This window comes from Drosophila hydei, unplaced genomic scaffold (genome assembly GCF_003285905.1).
Source record: "Drosophila hydei strain 15085-1641.00,03,60 unplaced genomic scaffold, DhydRS2 tig00008114-arrow-pilon, whole genome shotgun sequence".
NCBI classification, from domain to species: domain Eukaryota; kingdom Metazoa; phylum Arthropoda; class Insecta; order Diptera; family Drosophilidae; genus Drosophila; species Drosophila hydei.
Genome location: NW_022045827.1, coordinates 5,210,063 through 5,234,402, shown reverse-complemented (window position 1 = coordinate 5,234,402; position 24,340 = coordinate 5,210,063). Strand labels below are relative to the sequence as shown.

The 24,340-nt window shown below is 43.1% G+C and overlaps 1 protein-coding gene across 6 annotated transcripts in view; it reads left to right on the top strand.

Moving 5' to 3' along the window:
• Positions 1-24,113, top strand: part of LOC111592925 — a 50,862-nt gene extending 26,749 nt beyond the window's left edge. For 2 of the 6 annotated variants that reach the window (XM_030224479.1, XM_030224480.1), the window contains exons 3-7: positions 15,382-17,164; positions 17,269-18,034; positions 18,197-18,975; positions 19,034-20,339; positions 21,986-24,113. In XM_030224479.1, coding sequence (XP_030080339.1) covers positions 15,498-17,164; positions 17,269-18,034; positions 18,197-18,975; positions 19,034-20,339; positions 21,986-24,073 — 6,606 coding nt within the window. In that variant the 5' untranslated portion in view covers positions 15,382-15,497 and the 3' untranslated portion in view covers positions 24,074-24,113. Of the gene's footprint in view, positions 1-15,381; positions 17,165-17,268; positions 18,035-18,196; positions 18,976-19,033; positions 20,340-21,985 lie in introns of those variants that run through there. The other 4 variants (XM_030224482.1, XM_030224481.1, XM_030224483.1 and 1 more) reach the window with 4 other exon arrangements.
• The last annotated feature ends 227 nt before the right edge of the window (positions 24,114-24,340 follow it).

Sequence of the window (24,340 nt, the reverse complement as noted above, 5' to 3'; positions counted from 1 at the left end):
CCAGTCCGCTCAAGTACAGTCGACTTCTCGGCTTACTGTTTGATTATCAATTAGCTAACTGGCCGTTGGCAAAGCGTCGCGAATGATGCGCGTTCCCAGCGACCCCTGGCTGCCCCCCTCGCAGCCCCCAGCTGCCCCAAGTTGCTATCACACACTATACGCCCGTATTGCGACAAATCAAGCCAATGTCAAACAAACACTCACACACACACACACGCACACATTTGCTTTATGTCATGCGACATTCGTGACTTTTGCATCTGTTGAGCAAACAGCAAATTCTTGTTCTCTTTTTTCATGTTCTCTCGCTCTCTTTGTGTGGATTTTTATCGCGCTGCCTGCAGCTTGTAGTAAATGCTTTGTATGTACTCTTACTCTTTATATAGTAGCGCTTAGTCATATAACTTTTATATATAGCATAATAAATTTCTGCACAGCAGGTACTTTGTTAAATGAGTTAATTTGGTGTTAACACAATATTAATTGTTGCTAATTATAAATTATAAGAGATTGATGAAAAGATTTCCTTGTTTTAAAACAATCTTTTGATCGTCCTGCAGAAGGCTTATTAGTTAGGTAACTAATATATGCCTAGAGTTAAGCCTCTTCAGCAGTTTCAACAGTGCTGTGCGAATTGTTAAAGACGTCTGTCAGTCTGTCACTTTTTATATACAGTATTAATATCTTATATATATATCCATTCCTTTCCTTATACATATTTTCTTTGGCTTGGATCTTCGAGCTGCCATAAAAATCATCTGTTTAAACAAAGTTCTAATATATAAATAAGAATTCTTCCCTCTTGCTGATTCACTGTAAAAAGTCTCTGCTGCGTCCAAGAGATGACGTATTCAAGCAATTCAGAGTAAGGCTCTGTGCTAATAATAAATATTAATCTTTAATGTGCCAGAGCTTGGAAAATGCAGTAAACAATGTGTTCGCATAACTTACTAAGGGAAAAGTATGTGAAAAAGCTAACTATATTATTATTATTATTCTTTAAAAAATAGCTTAATAATGCATAAAGACTTAAAATTTGTTATTTTATATAAAAAGCCAGCAGATTCTTAAGTTAGATTTATTACAAGTTTTATTCAGCACACGATTCAGTTCTTAAAATTCATAAAGAAATGCATGCTCAGATATTAAAACTCAAAGACATCTTAAAGAGTTTTGGAATCATTCCACAAGTTCAATTTCTTTATATATATATATATTTATATACATCTAGAATCCAGCTTTTTTCTGTCTTGCTCTGGCTATGAAATAAGGAGAAAAAATATTCAAAGGAGTCACTGCTCAAAGGACACAATCAGTGGCAGGCACGTGCCACCCTACAAATTCTTTAACATATTCCTTCTTTTTCGTTGTTGTAAGATTCTTAGAAAACTGTCGCCTGGCAGATTTTTGCTGACAGCTGTTTGCAGTCGTTGCAGTTGCGCCACAAATTGGAGTCTGGCCAAAGGCGTTGGCCATAAAAAATTGGTTGAATATTTGGTTTATTACGTTGCTGAAATAATTGCAATTTATGAGGTTGAAGTTTGCCAGCAATCGACGCGTGGCATCGGCACTCGTAAATAACAACAACAACAGCAGCAGCAACAACAACAAAAACAGCAACAAGATTCAACCGCTGGAATATTTAATAAACAAAACTTGCGCTAATCATTAAATTATGATTAATGTGCCGACAATTTTGGCAGCCAGCCGACAAACGCAAAAAAAGCCCAACGAACGTGCCCCGACAAATGTCGGCATACAGTTTTTGTTGTTGCTGTAGCAGCCGATGAGGCTGAGCAGTCCTTGCAACATGCCCACAGCTTGCTCGAGTTCAGCAATGGGAATCTTTTGACAATGAATCTTGCCAAATAGTTCAAGATGAATTGCAAAAAAAAAAAGTGCTGAGCTGATATATCTGTTTACATGTATATATATATATATATATATGTATATATGTGTGTGTATTGCTGTTTTTGCAGATAATTAAAACATTTATGCGCTCTTAAAGCTGAAGGCTGTGTCTGCAACGTGTTAAATTATTGTGAGGCGCCCATTTCTGCACATTTCTAAAGCTGTAGATACTTGAGTTAAGCTTATAAATTTATTAAAAGAAATTTATTTATGCCAGCACAAATAAAAATATATAACAAAAACTTACACAGCTTGAAAGTCACAAAGCAAAGTTTATTAATTTTTAAGAAAATAAAAAATTACTAAAATCTGCTTAAATTGAAAATAAATTATCATAAATCTCAAATCTTTTAAATTTTTAAGAACATTTCAAATACAAATTTACACACATTTTTGCTGCGTGAAAGCCGTCTCTAAGCAGCTAAATTAGTACCAAATCTTGGGATCTTTGAGACATTTGAAAGCGCTTAAATGCTTGATATACCATAAAATAAAGACTATTTTATTTTAAAGGTTTAGTTATAATTTCTTAAAATGCTTTTGCATTCTTGCAAAACACTGTTTAAACTATTACAAAAATCTTTATTTTTTATTTAAGATATTTTTCAATTGAATTGTCAAATATCCGTATCTTTGGCAAGTCTGGCATTTGACTACTCTCTCTTTAACTCAATTCTTTGATTTGACTTTTCTGATTTTAAGCTCAAATTTAACACGTCAAAAGTACTTTAGTAAACTTTAGTTTGATAAATGTTCAAAAAATACTGTTTGGACACAACTGAAACTAACGCATTCCCATAATTGATTTCTTTTTATTGCACAAATCAAATGATCTACTTGCAGCAGCTCCAGCTGCCTATGCAAACATTTTTATATCTGTAACCTTTGCTCATGTTATAAGCCTACTTAGTCCTAGTTCTATGTGAATGCCTCAGTCACCTCAGCTATTTAGTTACAGTTCTATATTCCTCACAATTAAAAGTTCACAATTTAGAGCCATGGCCACAGAAGTCACAGCTTTTCTGTCATAGTTTTGATTACAAGCCACAGTCACAGCTTTCAATTCATAAAAACCCACAAGAAGGAGTCACAGACATCACAGAATTTATGAGCAAAGCAGCATTTCTCTAGGTGACTTAGAGCTGCGCATTTCGGTAGACCTTGATTTTTTCTAATTGGATAAATTTGCAGTTTATAAGAAGCATAAATAAAATATAAGTTGCTGCTTTAATATGCACGAGCTGCCATTGCTGCTGCCCCTGCGTAACTCGGCAGATAGAGACATAAAGCACGTAGAGCCCGTATATATTATGCCGTTTCTAGCCAAGTTGAATGTCTCTGCCGGTAGTCAAAGTCAGCTTATTAAATATTAAAGCGCTGTATGACTGGGGAGCGTTCAATCCTGTGGCTGTCAAGGCACGCAGCAAACTCAATTCAATAGACTGTCACACATCCTGTCAGCCCAGCTCAGCTGCTCAAGGTGCGGCTGGTGGCTGTGGTGGCTGTGGCGGCTGCCGTTGCTGCTGCTCTTGCTGCCACCTGCAGCTGAATTCAATTTTTGTGCTGCTTGCAACTTACTTACCAACTTTGCTTTAGCTTTGTGCGCGCCGCAAATGGAATAAAGCCTGGCGAAGGACGACAAGCAGCCAGCAGCAAGCAGCAGAGCGAAAGTGCAAGATAGACATGGCAACAGCGAGAGTGTGTGAGAGAGATAGAGGAACGGAGGCGGAGCAGAGAGTCAGAGCGGGAGCAAAAACTACCAGAGGCATTATTGTTGTTGCTTGCACCTGCAGCTGGCTTACTTTACTTTGTCACGGATATGTTTTCTTTAGACTTTCCATGTCAGCGGCCGCACATGACATGGGCTTTCTAAGTGTGTGTTAGGCGCCTCCTCACCCCCCCCCCCCCTCTCCCTCTCTCTCTCTGCCTTTCTCTGTGTGTGTGAAACATGCCGGAAGTTAAATAGGAAATTTTATATGCTTTTATAACTGTGAACGTGTTTACAAGGCCGCTGCCGACGCCCCTTGCACTGTTTCAAGCAACCAAACCAAAGCTAAAACCAATATATATATATAAATATATACGTATACATATACCTGTAGCTATATTCGTTTATGTGTGGCTGTGCAGGTGTATATTGGGCGTTACCTAGCAGCAGCAACTTGTTCACTCGCTTGCCTGATGAAGTGTCTTTTAGGGGCCTTTGCGGCTTTGGCTGCGACGTACTTCAAACGTTGATTACCTCACAACGAAAAAAAAAAACAAAAAATTAATCAAATTTATCTAGTTCATGTTGTTTTATTTTTGGCTGCTCAGACAAAAGAAAATTTTATATAATTTGTAAAAATATATTAATAAATTATTGTCTTTTTAAATGTACAAAAGAAAGGCAAGAGCTTAATTAGAGTTTCGAATTAATGGAAAGCCTTTGAGTGTTATGCAAATAAGAATTAATATGTTAATAAATAATAATATTAATAAAAAAAATATTTTATTTTACGCCTTTAGCGTATATAAAGGCGAAAACTAAAACATTTCCGTCACTTAACGATCAAAGGTTTTCCAACAATTTCAAACTCTTATTAAACTCTTTCCTTTCTTTGAATTTTGTGTGTTTGCAGATATATAAATATATGTATATATATATATGAATTTATGTTTATTGGGTAAATAGCTAAAATCTATCAAACAATACCTTGATTCATCTGCAAGCAAATTTTTATTAATATATATATATAAAATTTATTTAAGCTAATCTAGTTTCTGCTCAAAGACATATTCAAGATTATATATATATATATATTCACTAAGATTAAACCATTTCTTTAGAACTAGCGACACTGCTTGAGGCATACAGATCTAGTTCTGTAGGCCTTTAAATATTTCCTTATATATTTCGCTCATTAATGCCCACTAAAGCCAGCTCCGCCCACGCTGTCATCTCAATTAAGCTCACATATCAAACTTAATTTAATTTTCATATTTCTCACCCTCTCTCTCTCGCTCTCTCTACAATCCACCTCAAACTTAATGTGAACAGCATATAGCAAACATTTCAAAGTTGTTTATGTTTGTGTAGCATATTTAGAGGGGCATAAAAGCAGAAGCGGAAGCAGAAGCAGCGCAGCATATGTTGATTTGAAATTGTGTTAGCATAAATAAAGTGCTACGCACATATGCAAATAACACACACACACACACATGAATCAATGAAGTAGGTCAACACACACATGTATAGAAACATAAATTTATGCACGCTGCGTTCTATAGCCAATTAATTGCTTCTAAATTAATAATAATCTTATGAATCGAGCAATGAAGCAATTGCCACTTGGCACTTGACTATGTAACCAATCTGTCTGCATGCAACCGCGCTCGGGGGCCGTGCGGCATTAATATCCTGTGCAAGTGCAACAAATTTTACTGTGCATTTGTGCAGCTTCATTACGCTGCAATCATTTACATGCGCCGGCTAACAGCATTTCCGACACACACACACACACAGCTTCTGAGCATTGGCCAGCTCCTGTTGCTGGTGAGTGGCCCAGCTCAGTTGAATGTGTGCCACATGCCTCACATGTTGCACTCGAACAACTTTGCTGTGGCCAAATCGAGCGGCTTTATTTACCCTACAGAGAGGAGGCGGGAGGCGGGGCAGTTGCGACTGCTGCACAAACGAAGCAACAAGCAAACAAACAAGTTGAGCTTTGGCAGTAGTTGGACATGCACACCGCACCCACACACACACATACACACACACACACACACACATAGACACACATACACTCACAGTTACCGCACTTGAGTGTAGCATAGTTTTCAGCGCCGTCAACTGGGCAAGTGTTTGATTAGAAAAGTTTTCAGCTCTCGGGTTTACGCCAAAACTTGCAGCCAAGATTTGGCTAAAAACTTGCCTTGGTTTTATAGCCCAATATTTGCACAAGCTACGTGTCCAGCCAACTCTCACGTGTGCTGCCTAATTGCTATTAAAATCCAACTAGACTAACTGCTATATATATATATATATATATATATATATACATTTATATATCTATATCTATATTTATATCAGTGACACGTTTTCGCACCCATTTAAATTGTCTGCATTTATTTGCGTGTTGATTTTCGATTTGTATATCTATATATATTTGCAAAGCAAGTAAATATATCATATAGCCAAACACACACACACACACAGACACACACACACTCACACGCTCGCCCGCTCTGTGACAATTTTGTGAAAATGCTCGAGTCGAAGCATGTCAAGCGCTTCTATGGGCGGCCAGTGTCTGCCACTCGCTGTGCGTTCTGCCTGCTTCCTGTGGCATGTCCGTGGTCCTGGTCCATGGCCCGACCCTGTGGCCCCGTTGTCCTTGCCCGCACGTTTAGCTCCAGCTCCAGACTAAAACGTATAAAAATGCATGACCGCAACACATTTTTCAGCTGGCCATTCAGTAAACCCTTCCATCAGCACACACCAATACACATGCGCATACACACACACACAGAGCTCTGCCTCTAAAGTGTTAAAATGTTGATTGTCCTTTTTTTTGCCTTCATATGAATGTGCCTCTATAACAGGGTGTGTGTGTGTGTGTGTGTGTGTGTGTGTGTGTGTGTGTGTGTGTGTGTGTGTGTGTGTGTGTGTGTGTGTGTGTGTGTGTGTGTGTGTGTGTGTGTGTGTGTGTGTGTGTGTGTGTGTGTGTGTGTGTGTGGGTGTGGGTGTGTGTGTGTGTGTGTGTGTGTGTAGGCTGGCTAAGTGTTTGTGCTTTGCAACGCCTCAGTCTCGGATACACTCGGATATACGGGTATCTCTGACACTCTGAGCACCTCCTTTACCTCCTGTACACGCCAACCACCCAGCTGCCAGCCGTGCGCTGTGCTGGTCTCGTGCGTGTCGCAAATAAATTTTTAAGTAGCATTTGTGTTGATTGCGTTGAAAGAGGACACGAATTTAACTTTATGCCCGCTTGCTCGTCGCACGCTTCACCTCGCCGCTGCGATGCTGCGGCTTTTTTTAAGGGTTCTTGAATTTAACATTTATCAAGTGGATTTTCTTTTTGCTGCTTGGTTAACAAATTAAGTACTATAAACGACTTGAGGAATTTCGAAATCTGACTCGCAATCGGCTGAGTGAGAAATTATTGAAATAAGTAAAAATAGGAAACAAAAACAACTTAAGCTCATAAAAAATGAATATTCAATTAAACATAAGCTAAGCGAACGGATTTACGCTATTTTTGGGTTTACGCTAACGAAATATGCACAAAAATGTTATCAATAATTATTTAATTATTTGTTATATAATTACTGCAATTCAAGCACAATTTAATATTTTTCGGTATTTTTTAATTTGCTATGAATATTTTAAAATTATTAACGTTTGGTATTCAATAAAAGTTCCTATTAACAACCTTAACATCTGCTCTTAGCATCAAATGTTAATTAACAGTGCTAGTTAACAGCAGTACCAACGGTAGCAACAGCAGCAGCAGAAACTGTTGCATGGCGGTCGGTCACTCTCTTAAGAGAGCTTGCAGTGTTAACATAACGAGCGTCATCTGCAATTTAACACAACAGCAACGGCTGGCAAAGAGGTCCAACTAACAGCAGCACGATAAACAAACAGCAGAATCACCATGGCGGCCACTTCTTGGCGTCTGCTGCGCTCAGTTGTTGTTGAACCGCAAGAGCGTTTCGTTGTGTGACGGTAGAAAGCATTCGGCGAGAGCTATCAGCGATAGAACGGAAAACAGAAAACCGAAACAGAACGGAAAACAGAGCAAAGAGAGCGTGCGTAAAAGAGAGACAGTGCTGTACATAGTGCATAGCAGAGGCTAGAGCAGGCAAGCGTTAGCATGAGTTTTTTTTTATTTTAAACAAGGCACATCTCGTGGATGTTAAAAGCGGCGACAGTCAGCACGAGTGCGCGCATGTGTGTGTGTATGTGTGAGTGAACTGCCGCAAGCTTTGTTAGCTGCCATATGCACTTACATGTGTGTGCGTGTGTGTGAGTGCAGACAATGCATGAGCGGTGCATCAGTAGCTCTGCCCATGGGCAGCCTGTTAATGTGCATGCGGGCGCAGAATACTGCTGCGGCTGCACCCTGTGGCCGCGAGCAACAACAATTGCTGCTGCCGCCGGACATGTGCAGACATTGTTGTTGCTGAGCTGTTGTTGGCGGTTGCATGTTGGTTTTCTACTTCTTCTTCTTCTTCTGCTGTTGCTGTTTTATTATGATTTAACCGTTAGTCAAAACGTTTTTTAACAGCTTCTAGACTGTCGAACTGCCCAGACAACAGACAACGTATGCTGACATGCTCGCAGCACGTTCGTATGTGTGCGTGTGGTAATTAAGTGTGTGTGTGTGTCTTTGCTTGTCTCGTTTTTTTAGCTCCTGCCAACATGGCGTATGAGTAATGGCCACGACAACATTGGCGGCTGTACGTACGCACACACACATACAGCTGTGGGCGGGCAGGCTTTGAATTGTTATTCATGGACATGGCACAGCAGGTGGATGGAGCTGCGATGGCAGCTCCTGGACAAACATATGCCAACATATGTTAATGCTGACAGCCAGCGTGTGCGTGGGACAAAGGGGAGGCAAAACGCTTGTAACGGAGTTTTTGCAACTGTATTTTCCTAATTGCAATGTGTGGGAAAAGTCTAAATTTTCGTTGGGCTTTTGTTTTTTGTTTTTTGACCATACAAGTTTAATTCTAAAACGGAAGTTGCGCGCACAACTTCCGGGCAACTTTTAAGACAGCACAATTGGGGCAGGTCCTTAGCACGGACGTGATGCCATTCAGTTTTAGGGCGCGAGGCGTAGATTAGAAACCAAATGCCAAAATGTTTTCCAGCTCAACGCAAAAATGTCAATTTCCCAGGCGTATTTCAAATGGGGAAAAAAGCGCCTGCCGAAAAATAGGAAAATCAAAGCGGGCCAAAGCCATTCAAGAATTTCTTAAAAATAAGTTGCTGTCTTGGCTGTCAGCGTTAGGGAAAAGAAATGTGAAGAAAATACAGTTATCATATGGCCAAAGAAAATAAGTGAAAAGCGGCAACAACAATAAACCGAAAAAACACTTTAAATTTTACGGTTGCGTCGTCTTCGATGTCTACGTGACAAATCTTTATTTAATATCCAAAAATGGGAAATAAACTTTGACATTTGTTGCGATTTATGCGCAGGCAATAGCCGAGCGCAATTCCGTTTGCCGCCTGCCTGCCTTCCGCCTTCCACATAATTTGATAAACTCTGGCAAGGCTCAAGTTCTGCCCAAGTGTCGAAAAGTTGAAAAAGTGAAAAAGAGGGCAACTAAAATTTCATGAAATTCTATTGTTTTACGACTACGGCTGGCAAAAAGAAAACTTTTGACTGCCACCCGATTTAGTTTTGCAAATCTTTGACTAATTTATGCCACGGTATGAACATAAAATTAGGCATAATACGAAATGGCAAAGTCACAAAATTTATTCCACTGCAGAAACTACAACGTCTCGAGCGTATGTCGGCAGCAGACACTTAAACGTGAAAGGCACTGGAGCATATTAAGTATACGTATGCGTATACGTAACTCTGAAGAGCTGTTAGGTTGTTGTTTATTTATTTTTATTAACTTTGTTAAAGTCCTTTTGGCATCTCGATGCTAAAGTCATGCATTGAAACTGTTTTCAAAATGCCCTAAAAATTGCTGTTAAGCTTAGCTTGAAAGAGGAAAATATAAATGAAGTTTTTTTGTGCCAAAACTTAGTCATTAACTTCTCAATATCTAATCAAAATACATTGTATTCTGCTTATCTAATAAATATATTAATATTTAACATAGTTCAACTTTAAGTTTTACACAACAAATTGAACTCGCAGCTTCAATTTGCTGAGCATATGTTGAAACGAACTTCTTAAACTCCTTAAACCCAAAATGCCTAAAATGTATGCAAATATTTATGAAATATTAATGATATAAAAGCATTGTTCCCGAGCGGCAACCAGCAATTCGATTTTTTAACTGCTGGAAGGCAAAAGTCAAAGCAAAAGGTGCAAAGTGAATTGATTTAAAATTTCTGATTGTCTGCTTTGAAATAAAACATATTTTGCTTTTCTAATTATTATTATTTATTAGTTACAGGCCAGTGTTCTGCTGCCTTTGAGGCAACGCAATTTAAACAGAAATTAAATAATACATAGAGAGTACATTGCTTAGGGGAACAAGGAGTTATAGATACTGTAAGTTCAAAATATGTATATTTAATTTGATAAATATATAATACATATATATTTCAAGTCAAACCCCAGTCAAATACGCCTTGAGAATGTTTGCGCTTGAGCCTTCTCCTAGCTCTTTGAGCTACAGTACCTAGACAAGGTGACGATCTAATCTCTATAAGTATTATTGGCTTGCTCTTGGATGCTGTCTCTTATATACAAAAGATATGAAAATATATTTAAAAAAAAACAAGCCAAGACTTCGACTTCAATCAAAGTCTTAGTTTATAGATAGAGCAAACGAAGTTAATCTAATAAAATGCAAAACTAAATGAAGCCCAGTTCTAGATTAGTCGCTAGTTAATTACGCTTAACAAACTCAACTATAAGTCTATATTCGCGTGACTTATCCCAAAAAGTCTTTATATATACATTTGCGCTTAAGTTAATTTGAAATAAGATAAACTTAATCAAATTTCAAATGCTACGCGGCTCGGCGAGCAAAGTATAAAATGCAATTTGCTTTGTTGCAGCGCATTAAATTTTCCAATTAACAACTGATGCTGACGCTGCTGGTGCTGGTGCTGGTGCTGCTGCCGCTGGCTATTTGGAAAAGTTATTTAAAAACTTTTGCACACTAACTACTTAAGGCACAAAGAGCAACAAACAAATTGATGATGAATAAAAACATTTTGTAGTGCAGCAGTGGCGCTGCTCGAACAAGTGCGAGAACAGCATTTCGCCGAGGGTCGACAACTGAATCGAAAAGAGTTTTCCTATTGCAGTCGCAGTCGCAGTTGCCAATGCCACTGCCGTTCCCATTGCCATTGCTGTTAATTTGTAGCCAACACATTTTTAATTTGGTGCCAACGGGCCAACCGGATGCAAAGCCGCAGCACGGAGTAAAAGAAAAAACGAAACAACAATTGAGGATGCACGGAAATGGCGCACAGGACACGTGGTGGCAGTTTGTCCGTGTGCATCCTTGTTGCCTAATTTGGCTTAAAGGCCAGCAGAAATTCCATATTTATATCTCTTGCAGTTGGGCAATGCTTTCGGTGCGAATTGAATTTTAATTAAATGCAAAAGTCACAAGGAAAAAGCCAGTTTCGCCCATCAATCAAACGGGCGTTTGCACGCTAAGTCTGAAACGTTTTCTCACTCATTAAAAGCCAGCAGGCAACAGTCAACATAGCACAGCAAGAAAACGCTAAAAAGGGGCTAAGCGGAACGCTAAAAAAGGAGAAATTAAGCAAAAGATGTAGAAAAAGATGTAGAAGTAACACGAAGCGGAACAGGACAAACAGGACGACGTGCTAAGCCCTCGGCAAGATTAATTAAGTCCGCGCAGGCAGAAAAAACGTCGTCAGAAGCAACAGCAATGCAACAGTTAGAGTGTGAGTGCCCGACTATGAAATACCCTCTAATTATGCGAAAGTTAAGCAAGTGAGAACGAAAATAGACAGAGATTAGGTTGGCTCTTCTCTTAGACTCTAGCTACGATAACTGTCTCTAGATATATTGCTATTATAAATTGCAATAAATATATGGCTTATATTTCTTATAGAAACGCGCAATTACCAGGTATTCAGCTTACCAATTTGCTATTATAATTGAATCTACTAGAGTCAAGCTGAAGAAACTTGAGCTGTGAATTGATATGTTAGTTTATATATAATGCAAAAGCTAATGTAGTGATAGGATAAAGAGTATACACTGCATACATATAAGCATATATATACTATAAACTCCACAAATAATACTATAAAATAGCTAAGCTGTGAATAACTCTGCCATTGACAACGGGCTTAAGACGTCTCTGCAGACAAATGAATCGAGCAATTGACAGACGCAAATTTCTTAAGGACTCACCGCAGCTGCTATCCACACACAATATACCCTCGCTGTTAGTGCCTTTCTAATGTGCAAAGGGTACAAGAACAAACAAACAAATAAACAAACAGTCACTGTGGCAGCGGATGTTGCGACGTCCGCGTCCAAGTGCGTGTTAATGTTTCGTACTCTTTTCTTTGCATACTTTTAGGCGTCGCGTGAAAAAATTAAAATTTCAAAGCGCCACAGAAACTGCGGCGGCTGCTGCAGCACGTGTGCGTGCTTATGTGTGTGCGTGTGTGTGTGTTAAGTATTTACTCGGGCAAGAAATACAAAAAGCATCAACAACAAACAAAACATAAACAAAGGCAAATAAGCAGGAAGCCTTGCCGTTGCCTACTCATAATAAGCATATTTTAAATGGGCCTAACGCAAGGCGTCAACAATGTTAAGGGATATGACACCCTTAGCGCCCACTACCCCTACCCTAACCGCCGCAGCAGCAGCAACTCTTTTCACGCACTGCAGCAATGCCAAACGGTGACTGTGATCACGACTTATGTGAATTTTAATTATTATTGTCAGATATTGTGGGAGCATATATATAAATATTTCCGCAAAAGTTTAACCAGGATTTGAACCCAGATCCTGGACGACTTGGAAAATATCTCATAGTTACTTATAATTTATATATATACTTATACTTAAAATATATATATATATTGCTCTCTCTCTCTCTCTCTCTGTCTCTCCCTCTTTATGCCTTCTAAGTTAAGATTTAGAATTTTTCTAAAAATTCAAAGGTTTGAGAGGTCTCTCTATGTCAGTTGCATACGCGTGAATAAAAGATATATAATGATAAAAAAAAAAATAAAGAATTCTTAAAAATATTTTTATATTTTTTAAAAAATTTTATTATTATTTTATATAATATATATTGTTTTTTGCATACGCATACGTGTGAATAAAAGATAAATAATGATAAAAAATAAAAAAAAATATTTATACATATTTAAAAAAATAATATAAATTTTTTTTTTAATTTAAAATTTTATTTTTAAGTTTTTAATTTTATTTTTGTATTTATTCTATATAAGCTGTCACAATCGAAATTAAAAATGTGACATTTTAGTCTAACACAAGTGACTTTTTTGGCATCCCTGATACAAGCACTTCCCCTACTAATGAGCTCCTCAACTTGAGCTTAAAAATAATCGTAGCCAACAAAAATAATTGAGTTGTGAGCCGAAAGCTGCACAATTGATTCAATAGAGAGCACTTCAAGCGTCGTTTACTATGCATATAAACAGCATCAGCAAAAACAAAATAATATAAATATTATTTAAAAGGATGTTCAAAAAGGATAATGCGCACTTGACATGCGAGTGGCTTGCTGCCCAGTTGATTGTCAGCACATTTTGCCTAGCTGTGCGCCCATGCAGAATGAACCACGCTGGTGACCTTTCTCGGCATAAACTTTAAAAGGCCACCACATCAATGCCCCAATCCGGGCTTTATGCCCTTCTCTTTTGCTGTTTTTTGCTGGTTTTTTTATGTGTAGACATCGGCATTTCCGGCTGGCAGCCAAGCAGCTCCAATTAGCCCTTAAATGGATTTGTGTAACACATTTGGGACCCCGAACCCAACTACAATACATTCGCCCTGGAGATTTGTGGCTGTAACAGGACCTTCTTACGCCGCCCGCTTCGCTGGCTCTCAAATTTACATTGCTTGCAGAATTTATTGTGCCCACATTCCATTCAGTTACAGCTTCAGCAGCAGGCCCATTGTCGCGTTGTCGCAGGCCTCGCAGGCCGCCAGCGACACATACATTTCATTTTAATATCCTTTATTCGTTCGAAACGAATGCGACGCACACACACACACACAGAGAGAGACACAAACAGCAGTAGCCAAGCAAATCCCACTCCATGGCTCAGCTGCTGCTGCTGCTGCCAAGCGATGATCATTCGGGCGGGTCGCTCTTGCTGTTGTTGCTTCTGTTATTCCAATGTGCCGGAACATTAAGCGTTGAAATATTTATGAGCTGTGCACACACACGCACACACGAGTCTGTATGTGTGTGTGTGCGTGTCCTTAATGAGTGTTTGCAGTGTGCCAAAAAATCTGCATTTAAGACGGCTTTAAGTCTTAATGGCACATTTCAAATGCACTCGCAGACACCATTTAGCCTGAAATACGTTTTCACATTTTTATAGCATACTTTTCAGCTGCGCTTCAGGTGCTCAAAATATATAACACGATAAGCTCTTTATGCTCGCTGTGTTATGGCATATAGAGCATTAGTCCCAGGCGTTGTAAACAACATATGAACTTTATAATAGAGTTAAACAAACAGAGCAGATCTTATTTGCCTATGAATTATATGTTTATAATATTTGAAGCAAAATTGCTTAAACATTTTCTATTCATGAATTGAAAGTGTGAATGCAAATTGTGTGAATGATTATTAAATTAACTAGAAATTGAGTATTATGTTGTCATAGCTTAAGTTCTATAATATTTATATTTATATAATATATTTATATATATTTATATAATATATATATATATATATATATAATATATTTATATATTTATATAATATATATTTATATATATTTATAATATTTATGCAAAGTCTTTGGCAAAGTATTTGATTAGAATTTTATAATTTTATAAATTCTGTTTGTTGACAATCTAAATTATAACATATATAATTTAACTCTTATGCTCTGATATTTTTAAAAAATAATTTCACTTATTTTATTTGAGCATAAACTTTGGCATAATTTATCATATTTTCCCTACCTTTTGTTGTGTTTGCATCTCTTCTGACTGCTAGCTCAGCTTGCTTACATAAATTTAAGCTGTTGATAAATAAGAACTGATAAATTTGAGCAATTACCAATTAAAATTAGTATAAATTAGTTATGTGAGAAATTTATTTTTGCATGAGCCTGAAGCGAAGGTGAAAAGCTTGACAGTCAAGTAATTTTTGAAGATTTTTTTTAAGATTTTCTAATCTGCTTTCTGCTGTAGATTTCAAGAATTTTCTGTGTTTCTGAGTTTTCTGTGTATATTAAAAACAATTAACAATTTAATCTTTAAAATGATTTTGTTTGATTGAGGCTAGGTTTTAAGCATTTAGTGCTGCCATAAAGAAGCTAAGATCAAAGTCTTTAGACAGACAGACGATCTGTCGAGACAGCTCTTGCCTGTGATACCTTTAAATGTCAATAAAAAAAAAAAAAAAAAATGGAAAAAACTAAGAGCTTAGACACAGCTATATATTACCTATTATTATAATTAATAAATAAAAAAATAGACAGAAAATAAAGTAAGCCAAAATAAACTTCTAGCTTAAACGCCTGCCTCCAAAATTGTTAAAACTAATCAAATTAAAAATGTTTTTCTCTTGCAGTTAAACATTAGCTGATTGATCAGGAACAACCAAGCAAACATCTATACACGCACACACACATCACAACACACACACACACGCACACACACTCAGCCACTCAGACAGAGTGCAGCAGCATGGATCTGCCGTCGATGGTGCAGCGCTCTGGCGATACGTTGATCGTGCGCAGCGTTGTCAGCGGCAATCAGTTGTACATGGAGCAGGGGCACAAGGGCAGTGGGAACAGCGGCAATTCGCACAGCAGCAGCAACACGACGCCGCCGCTGGACACAGGCGCGACCACAACGCCAGCAGAGGCGAGTGCGCTAGAGCAGCAGCTGGAGAGATATCGCTTGCAGCAGCTGTTGCAGCAGCAGCAGCAGCAGCAGCAGCAGCAACAGCAGCAACAGCAGGCAGCAGCTGCAGCAGCTGCTGTGGTTAACAGCGTGCAACAGCAACAACAGCAACAACAGCAACAACAGCAGCAGCACGTAGTGCTCTCCATGGATGCCAAGGAGGAGGGGCTGCCGCAGTGCAAGATCAAGCGCAACTACAGCTGCAACCATTGCGCCTACTTCACGCAGAATCCGCGCTACCATTTGACGCATCTGCGCGACGTGCACGGCGAGAAGATTGTGATAAACAAGTGCAAGCTCTGCCTGTATGCCTCCCGCCACTTCCAGAAGCTGGTGCGCCACATGAAGATGGTGCACGGCTGCACCGACGGCATACCCAGCGGCCATGGCCAGGCGCGTGGCAAGCGCGGCATGAGCCGTGAGGCACGCAAGCGCCGGCTGGAGGAGAGCGTCGGCGTCATGGGTGGCCAGTCGCTGGCCATGTCAGTGCCAGACATGCCCACGCTGGAGCAGGTGAAGCGCGAGCTGCAGCTGCAAGAGCAGAAGCTGCAGCGCGACATCGAGGCCTACAAGCAGCGACAGCGCGAGGAGCAACAGCAACGCGAGCAGCAATTGGAGCTGGTGTCCAGCTACGGTCGGCAGTTGCAGGCGACGCTGCGCGATCTGGACTTGCACGAAACGTTCGACCATCAATCATCGCCAGCGGAGCCGCCAACGCCCTCGCCCAGCGGCTCGGCCACACCGCCGCCGGCTCTGTCCTCCGGTGGCGAGGAGCCACAGAATCGTCTGCTCAAGTGCAGCGCCTGCGAATTCACCACGCTCTATCGCACCCAGCTGCGCGCCCACGAGCTGGCCGAGCATGGCAAGACCAAGTTCTTCCGCTGCGACAAGTGCAGCTATGTGACGCACATCAAGGCGCGCTTCAGCAAGCACGTCAAGTACCATTCGATGCCGATGATCAAGTGCGTCACATGCGATTTCCGCACGCCCTACAAATGGAATCTGGACAGGCATATGAAGAACCATGGCGGCGCTGGCGCCTTCAAGTGCGCCGCCTGCGACTTTACGGCCGACATCAAACAGTCGCTGACCGTCCACGAGATGAATCACCATGTGCCGCCCGTGGGCAATGCGGGCTCCATTTGGCCGCGTCGCCAGAACAAGGTGGGCGCCAGCGAGATGTGCGACTATTTTCTCAGCGACTCCACCGAGCTGGAGGATCAATATAACAACAACAATCTGGACGATGATCTGGAGGATGTCGACGGCGGCGCCTTGAGCGGCGAGGAGCACTACGGCAAGCGCAGCAAATACGAGGACGACGAGGAGCCCACGGATCTCTCGCAGAAGGGCGGCTGCTCCTCGGACACCTCCAGCGTGGGCACAGCCACGCCTCGTGCCCTGCGACCGGTGCCCAATCTCATACCCATTACGAAGAGTCCCAAGGAGTAAGTACAAACTTTAGTTCATTCTAATACTAAAAACCTATTTAAGCTGCACGAGGAAATCCCCCACTTAACCCATTAACCCGTCTCTCGCTCTCAACTTGTAGCGTGCTTAACCTATCCAAGGACACGAATGCCTCGCGCAGCTCGCTCACGGAGATCGCCTCAAAGTTCTTCAATGAGAAGGAAATCTCGGAGATGCTGGACAAGTCGGATGTGCCGCAGCTGTCGCCCGCCACGACCATCGCCTCGATGGGCTCCTCGCGCAGTCTGCTGGCCAAGAAGAGCGGCGGCTCCTTCTTCGACAAGCTGAAGACGGGCGCCCAGCACGATAATCTGATCTGTCAGTGTGGCCATGTGGCCAAGTGTCTATCCGAATCGATAATACACGGCAAGAGCTGTCAGTCCTCGGCCGTTGTCATCGACGAGGACGATGTGGCGCTGCACGAGGACGATGCCGATGATCGTTTGGAGATCGATGAAGACGACGACGATCGTCAGTCGCATTCGGCGCTCAACTTGAGCGTGTCGGGCTCGACACGCTGCCAGCACTGCCGCCATCGCTGCAAGTCCTCCACCGATCTGCTGCATCATCTGACCCAATGTGCCGAGGTCATACGCTGTGCCAACGAAATGTACGACTCGAATTCCGGCGAAAGCTGCGAGCGTCGCACCGATCCGCATGCCCTGCAGCAGCAGGCAGCTGTGCAGCAGCAACGCGTCTGCATTTGGAACAAGGCGGCCAAGGAAATCGCCGCTGCCGTGGTGCAGCAGGACAAGGTGAATCTCTTGAGCAAGTCACCTGGCAGCCAGGCGACTAGCAACGAGGAGAACAGCTATTATGGTGTCGAAACGGCGCCAGGTTATGGTGAGGTAAGTGTGCATACACTCAAACAAACACACACACACACACACACACACACACACACACACACACACACACACACACACACACACACACACACACATTGAGACCTTGCAACCCACGCACGACAAATGCGTCAAAATGAAATTTGACTCTCTCATGCACTGCAGGTAACCAAAAAGATGACGCCCGAGGAGGAGGCAGCGAACTCGTCTCTGAAGAAGGTCTACAAGTGTCCGCACTGCAGCTTCTGGGCATCGACCGCATCGCGTTTCCATGTCCACATCGTTGGCCACTTGAACAAGAAACCATTCGAGTGCTCGCTATGCTCATACCGTTCCAACTGGCGCTGGGATATTACCAAGCACATACGCCTGAAGACCATACGCGATCCCTCGCACAAGACCGCCAAGGTGCTGATGAACGATGAGACGGGTCGACGCAACTATACCAAGTACAACAAGTACATCACCTTGATGAAGGTCACCGAGGAGGACGGCGATCCCAAGCTGATGAAGTCGGGCGAAATGACGCCCAATCAGGTGGCATCGCTGGCCTTCCTCAAGGACTACCAGAAGGTGGGCGTTGGCACTGGCCATGACATCACGCTGGAGCCAGTGACGCCCAGCAAATCGAGTGCCCTGGACGATGCAGCGCTGGCTGACAATCTAATACGTTTGCCGCTGCTGGCGACCATGATGAATGCGGCCATGGCCACGCAGCAGCATCATCAGCACCAGCAGCTCGAACAGCAACAGCAACAGCAGCAGCAGCAGCAGCAGGAGCAGCAGCACCACTCGGCCATGATCACACCCTCGGTGACCATATCGCCAGTGAAGCGCACACATCAAACGCCGCCCGGCAAGCCCACCGATGACCTGATCACCGAGGTGCATCAAGAGGGCAGCGAGAAGAAGACCTTCTACAGATGCCGCAAGTGCAACTTTAGGTGAGTGTCCAAGACGCCTCAGCTAGAGCCGAGACTAATGCCAGTTCTCCTCATGCAGACATCACAATCGGGATGCTGTGCTGGCTCACGTCAAGATACACTATCAGGAGTCCAGCTACCCCAAGTCGAATGCTGCTGTGAGCAGCACCTCGCCGTTGCAGGTGTCCGTTAGCTCCAATCAGCAGCTCTACATGAACAAAGTATTTGCCGCGATGTGCCTGTCGCAGACGTCGCCCACCACGGGCAACGGCTCGTCCGGCAGCGGTCAGTCGCAGCAGCAGCAGCACCAGCAGCAGCAGCAGCAGCATCAGCAACATTCCCTAATCTCGGCTGGACTGCTGCAGCGTGCCATACAGAAGGCACAGCATTCGCCCACGCCAAATGCGAATGCGCTCAGTGGTCTGGCCCTGGCGCTAGCCAGTGGCAAGACGAGCACACCCAAAGCCAATGCCGCCTCCATATTAGAGCACGGTGAGCAGAAAGCGAGTCAAAATGAGGCAAGTGCCGACAGTCTGACGTCGCCCACAATCACCAGTAGTAGCACAGCCAGATCGCTACAAGATCTGCTCACATCACCACGTACCCGACACGGTCTACACTATGGTGCGGGTGCTTCGCCAACAGTGGCCACTGCCACGGCCACTAATCCTAGCTCAGCTAACAGTAACTCAATTATGGTTATGGGTAATGGCAGCATCGGATTCCGATTGGATGCGGCTGGCCACAAGAAATCATCGAGCGACGTTGCATCATCCAATACACCCACCACCACAACCACAACCAACTCAACCACCACGAACAATGCATCGCCTATGCCAGTAACTACCACTCCTACTCCTATATCTTCTTCTACTTCTACTTCTACTTCTACATCATTTCCCACTGGTGCTAAGTCCTTGGTTCATATGTTGAGTAATAATAACAGTAATAATAATAATAATAATAATAGCACCACATCCAATCTCATTGACCAATCACATGCCCATAACCAACAACTCATCATCGCTGGTGATGGTTATTTTACACAGGCAACGGGTCTAACCCATGGCCACATACACGCTACTAATCTCAAATCCAACCCAGCCATGTCAATGTCGTCGTCGTCGTCGTCGTCGCTATCGGCATCGGCATCGTCCTCATCAGCATCGCCGGCGTCTGTTGCGTCATCGCCGCACTCGTCGCCGCCGCCATCCTCAGCATCAGCGTATATGCCACAGAGCATGCCCGGCCAGGGGACACGTTTCCATAGCCATAGTCCAGGTAGTCCCAGTCTGTTAACGATGAACGACACAGATCGACGCGATCCGTCGCCATATCGTTGTGGCCACTGCCATCAGGTGTCGAATTGGAAGCATGTGATCCAGGTATTTGTTTAAATGCATTTTACAGTTTGTGTTTTGTCCCATTCAAAACGAAACGAGTCCCAAAACAAACCGAAAAAAAACCCAATAAACAAACGCTATTCGCCAAACAGCTCAACGTAGAGAGATTTGTCCGCCCAAAAATTCAAATGTATTCCGAAATTGCTCAACACTAGAAATTAGCTAACTTAATTAAAAACCAGTATTTGGTACTTTTTTAGATTACGAAATGGGCAGCTCTGCTCTGACTGATATTTGAAGCTAATTAAAAAGAAAATTGAAAAAAAAAATATAAAGATATTTAACAATCGGAACTATGACAAGCAACATATTCAAGCTAAATGTTATTTTTATTAGATATTTGCAAAGACTTAACTTAAAATTCAAGAGAATATCCTAAACTTGTCCGTCACTTGAGAAGCCGCATTCAAAATTTAGCTAGTGACATCTGTGCATCTGTTCCCCGCCCCCTGCTCAGCAAATCATCTCTGTCTGTAGTCCCTAAGTAACGCTGGTAAATATGCAAACAAAAAATGTTTTTGTTATTATTTTCCTTTATACGAAAAAACGCTAATGCTAAATGTTAAATGTGTGGTGTCTGGGTCTTGCTTCTATTATATTTTTCCATATTTTTTTATATTTTTTTTGTTAATTTTGTATGTTTTTATATACGATTTAGCTATACGTTTACGTTTACTTATAAGAACTCATTGGTGATAGTTTTGCTTGCTTTCGCAACTAATGTAAAATACATTTACCGATTCAATTCAAACCATATCCTAAAAAAACAAACAAACAAACAAATATCATGCAACAAGCTAACCCCCCCAAAATGCAGGGGGCATAGTTAAGAAATCATACGGTGCGCGTGTTTCGTTTGGGTTTCCCCATCCAAATACACATAAACATTACACACACACATATACACAAAATACATTATTAAAAACATATTAAGAGAGGGTATTAAGCAGCTGATGCAACTCTCACTGTAGCTGGAAATATTTCAAAGGCAAACAAAATATTTTCAGTAGCTATGGCAGCTATTCGAAAATAAATTCCCACATCTGAAATTTTCAACTCTCGCAGCCAAAAATAATGTTTTCAGCATTTTCAGTGCTCTTACTACAGTAATTTCCTCAGTTGAACTCTTCAACTCTTACAGCTTTGCAGCACTAAGCATATAGTTGGGAACTTATGAGAGGCCAAAAATATTATTCCCAGTATTTGAAGTACTCTGTGTATGAAGAAGACTTAGAAAATGAATTTCCTTAGTTGAACTAATCAACTCTTGCACTTGTGCAACACTTAACATATAGTTGGGAACTTACGAAAGGCAAAAATAAAATTCCCAGTATTTTAAGTATTGCCCTTTACAAAATGAATGAACTATTCAACTCTTGCAGTTTTCCCACACTAAACATATAGTAGGGAAATGTTCAAGGCTTACTATTGTTCCCATTATTTTAGAGCTCGCTGCGCTGCTCTGCCATACCTGTTGCTCCAGCTACTAAATATCCTCACATACACATACACATACATACTCACACACATACACAGAAATACGCTGGAAAAAAACTTAAATAAATATAAGCAAAAACAATTTATTAATTTGTGCAACTATTGCGTGTTCTGCTTCTTCTCATTTACAGCGGCATTGTCGCTTAAAGCATTCCGGGGATATTCGGATCGAGACCCTTGAGCGCAGCAGCAACAGCAGCGGCGCTGCGCCCGTTTACCGTCCACAGGGCGCCGGCGCCAGCAACGAGTCCCAAGCACACAACTACAACAGCAACAGCAACAACAACAACAAGCCTAGCCAGAACAACAACAACAACAACAACAACAACAGCATCAGCGGCCTGCTAAGCAGCAAGCAGCTGGAGCAGCTGCTCCACTCGCCGCTCTCCGCCAGCACCGCTGCCGTGGTGAATGCAGCGAACACGCAGCAGGATCTGGAGGTGGCGGCTGCCTGTTGGGCCGCCGCCTATAAGGCGGCCAATGCCATGGCCAGCAGCAGCGCCGAGGAGCTCGCTCAGCTGCAGCAGAACGATCAAATCGAGATCACGCGCCTGCCCTCAGCTGCAGCCGCAGCTGCTGCCATCAACAGCTCACAGGAGTTGCCCACCAACACGAAGAGCAAGCAGCAGAAGTGTCCCGTCTGTCCATACATCTCGGAAAGCAAGTCACAGATGAACTACCACGTCTCGCTGCACAAGCCCACGCAGTACGAGTGCCAGCTGTGCACCTTCGTCTGCGCCAAGAAGCAACACCTGAGCAGTCACATGCGCAGCGTCCATCAGCAGCAGCTGGGCGCAGCAGCCGCCGCTGGAGCTGGCCTGGATTTCAGTGTGGCACTGCAGTTGGCTGCTGCCAAGCAGGTGCAACAGCTGCCGGCCACCGCGCCGCTGGCCATCGATCTGAGTCAAATGCAGCTGGAGGAGAGCTGCGCAGGGGAGATGCAGGCCCAGCAGCTGCCGCCGGAATATCAATACAAGCTGATCAGCTACTGTCCGCGCTGTCCGGCTCGCTTCGCCCAGAAGCACAATGATGAGCGCAATGCCAAGCTGGAGCTGGAGCAGCACTTGGCGGCGCATACGCCCAGCGAGCAGGAGTCGGAGGAGCTGCATGTGTGCGCATATTGTGAGTATCGGACAGGAGCAGAGACGCTGCTGCAGCTGCATCGTGCGGTGCACATGTCGCACTACCAGGAGAAGTGCCAGCAGCTCTACAGGAATTGCAAAGAGGATGTCGCCTATCCGGCGCCCAAGTTGCTGCAAATCAGCGGACCCGAGACCATTTGGGTGGTGGACAATGAGCTGGGAGCTCAGCTGCTGCGGCAGAGTGCCATCAGCTCGTCCAGCGCCATGAGCGGCAGCTACGATGGCCAAAACTCGCTGCTGAAGAAGCAACTGGAGTCGGGTGGCCCCGGTGCAGTGGCGCGTGAGCTGACGCCACCCAAGACCAAGGAGACCGAGGAGGATGCCGACGAGGAGCGGCACAGCAGCTCGACGCCCTCAACGAGCGCCTCGGTGGCCACCAGCGATCTGGCCGCCGATGCCAGCAGCGATGCCGGCTCCCTGGACATGCCGCAGTCGGCGCCAACGCCGCTGCGCTGCCAGCACTGTCCCTACGAGACGCTGCAGCACGAGGAACTGCAACAGCATCTGCAGAAGCATGCCTGCATCAATCAGCCCAGCACGGAGGCGCTGCAGTGCGCTCACTGTGACTACAATGCTGCGGACGAGGCGGAGCTGGAGGAGCACACGGCGGTGCATTTCAATGCCAGCGAAAAGCTGAAGTCCGTCGACTTTTTCACCTGCTACGACAAACTGGAGATCAGCGTGGAACAGGACGCCCAACTGTCAGCGCAGGCGGATAAAGAGCAAACCGAGCATAATAACAATCAGGACAATGTACTCAATGCCAATGTGCAGCAGCAGCAGCAGCTGGAGCAGCTGGAGCCTGATGGCGAGCAGCCAGAGCAACTGCAGCCGGCAACGAAGCCCAGCACCAAGATCATTCTCTACAAGAACGATGGCGCGCTGAGCGTCAAGCCGGCCATTGTGGAGGAGGAGAAGCAGCGCGTGGAGAACATCAGCGATCGGCTGAGGCGACGCAGCTTGCGTGGCACTGCAGCAGCCGCCACGCCCACAGCGACGGCAGAGGCGTGCGCGGAGGCAACTGATAAAATGATACTGGTCAATGCCAAGACGGGCAAAGTCATTTACCGCAAGTAGGCGTGGCCGGGACCCAACTTGAACTATTATTATTATTGTATTTGACGTATTGCATAAATGTTTATGTTATTATTATTATAATTATTATAATTATTATTATTATTATTATTACTATTATTATTTTGATTATTTTAATGAATTCTTTGGGGCTTGTTAATGTTTTTTGTTTGTTTTTAATTGGGTATTTAGTTGTCGAATGTCGTTTTAAGCACCAATTATTGTTTAATTGTTACTAACAAAAGCCAACACACACACACACAGATGGAC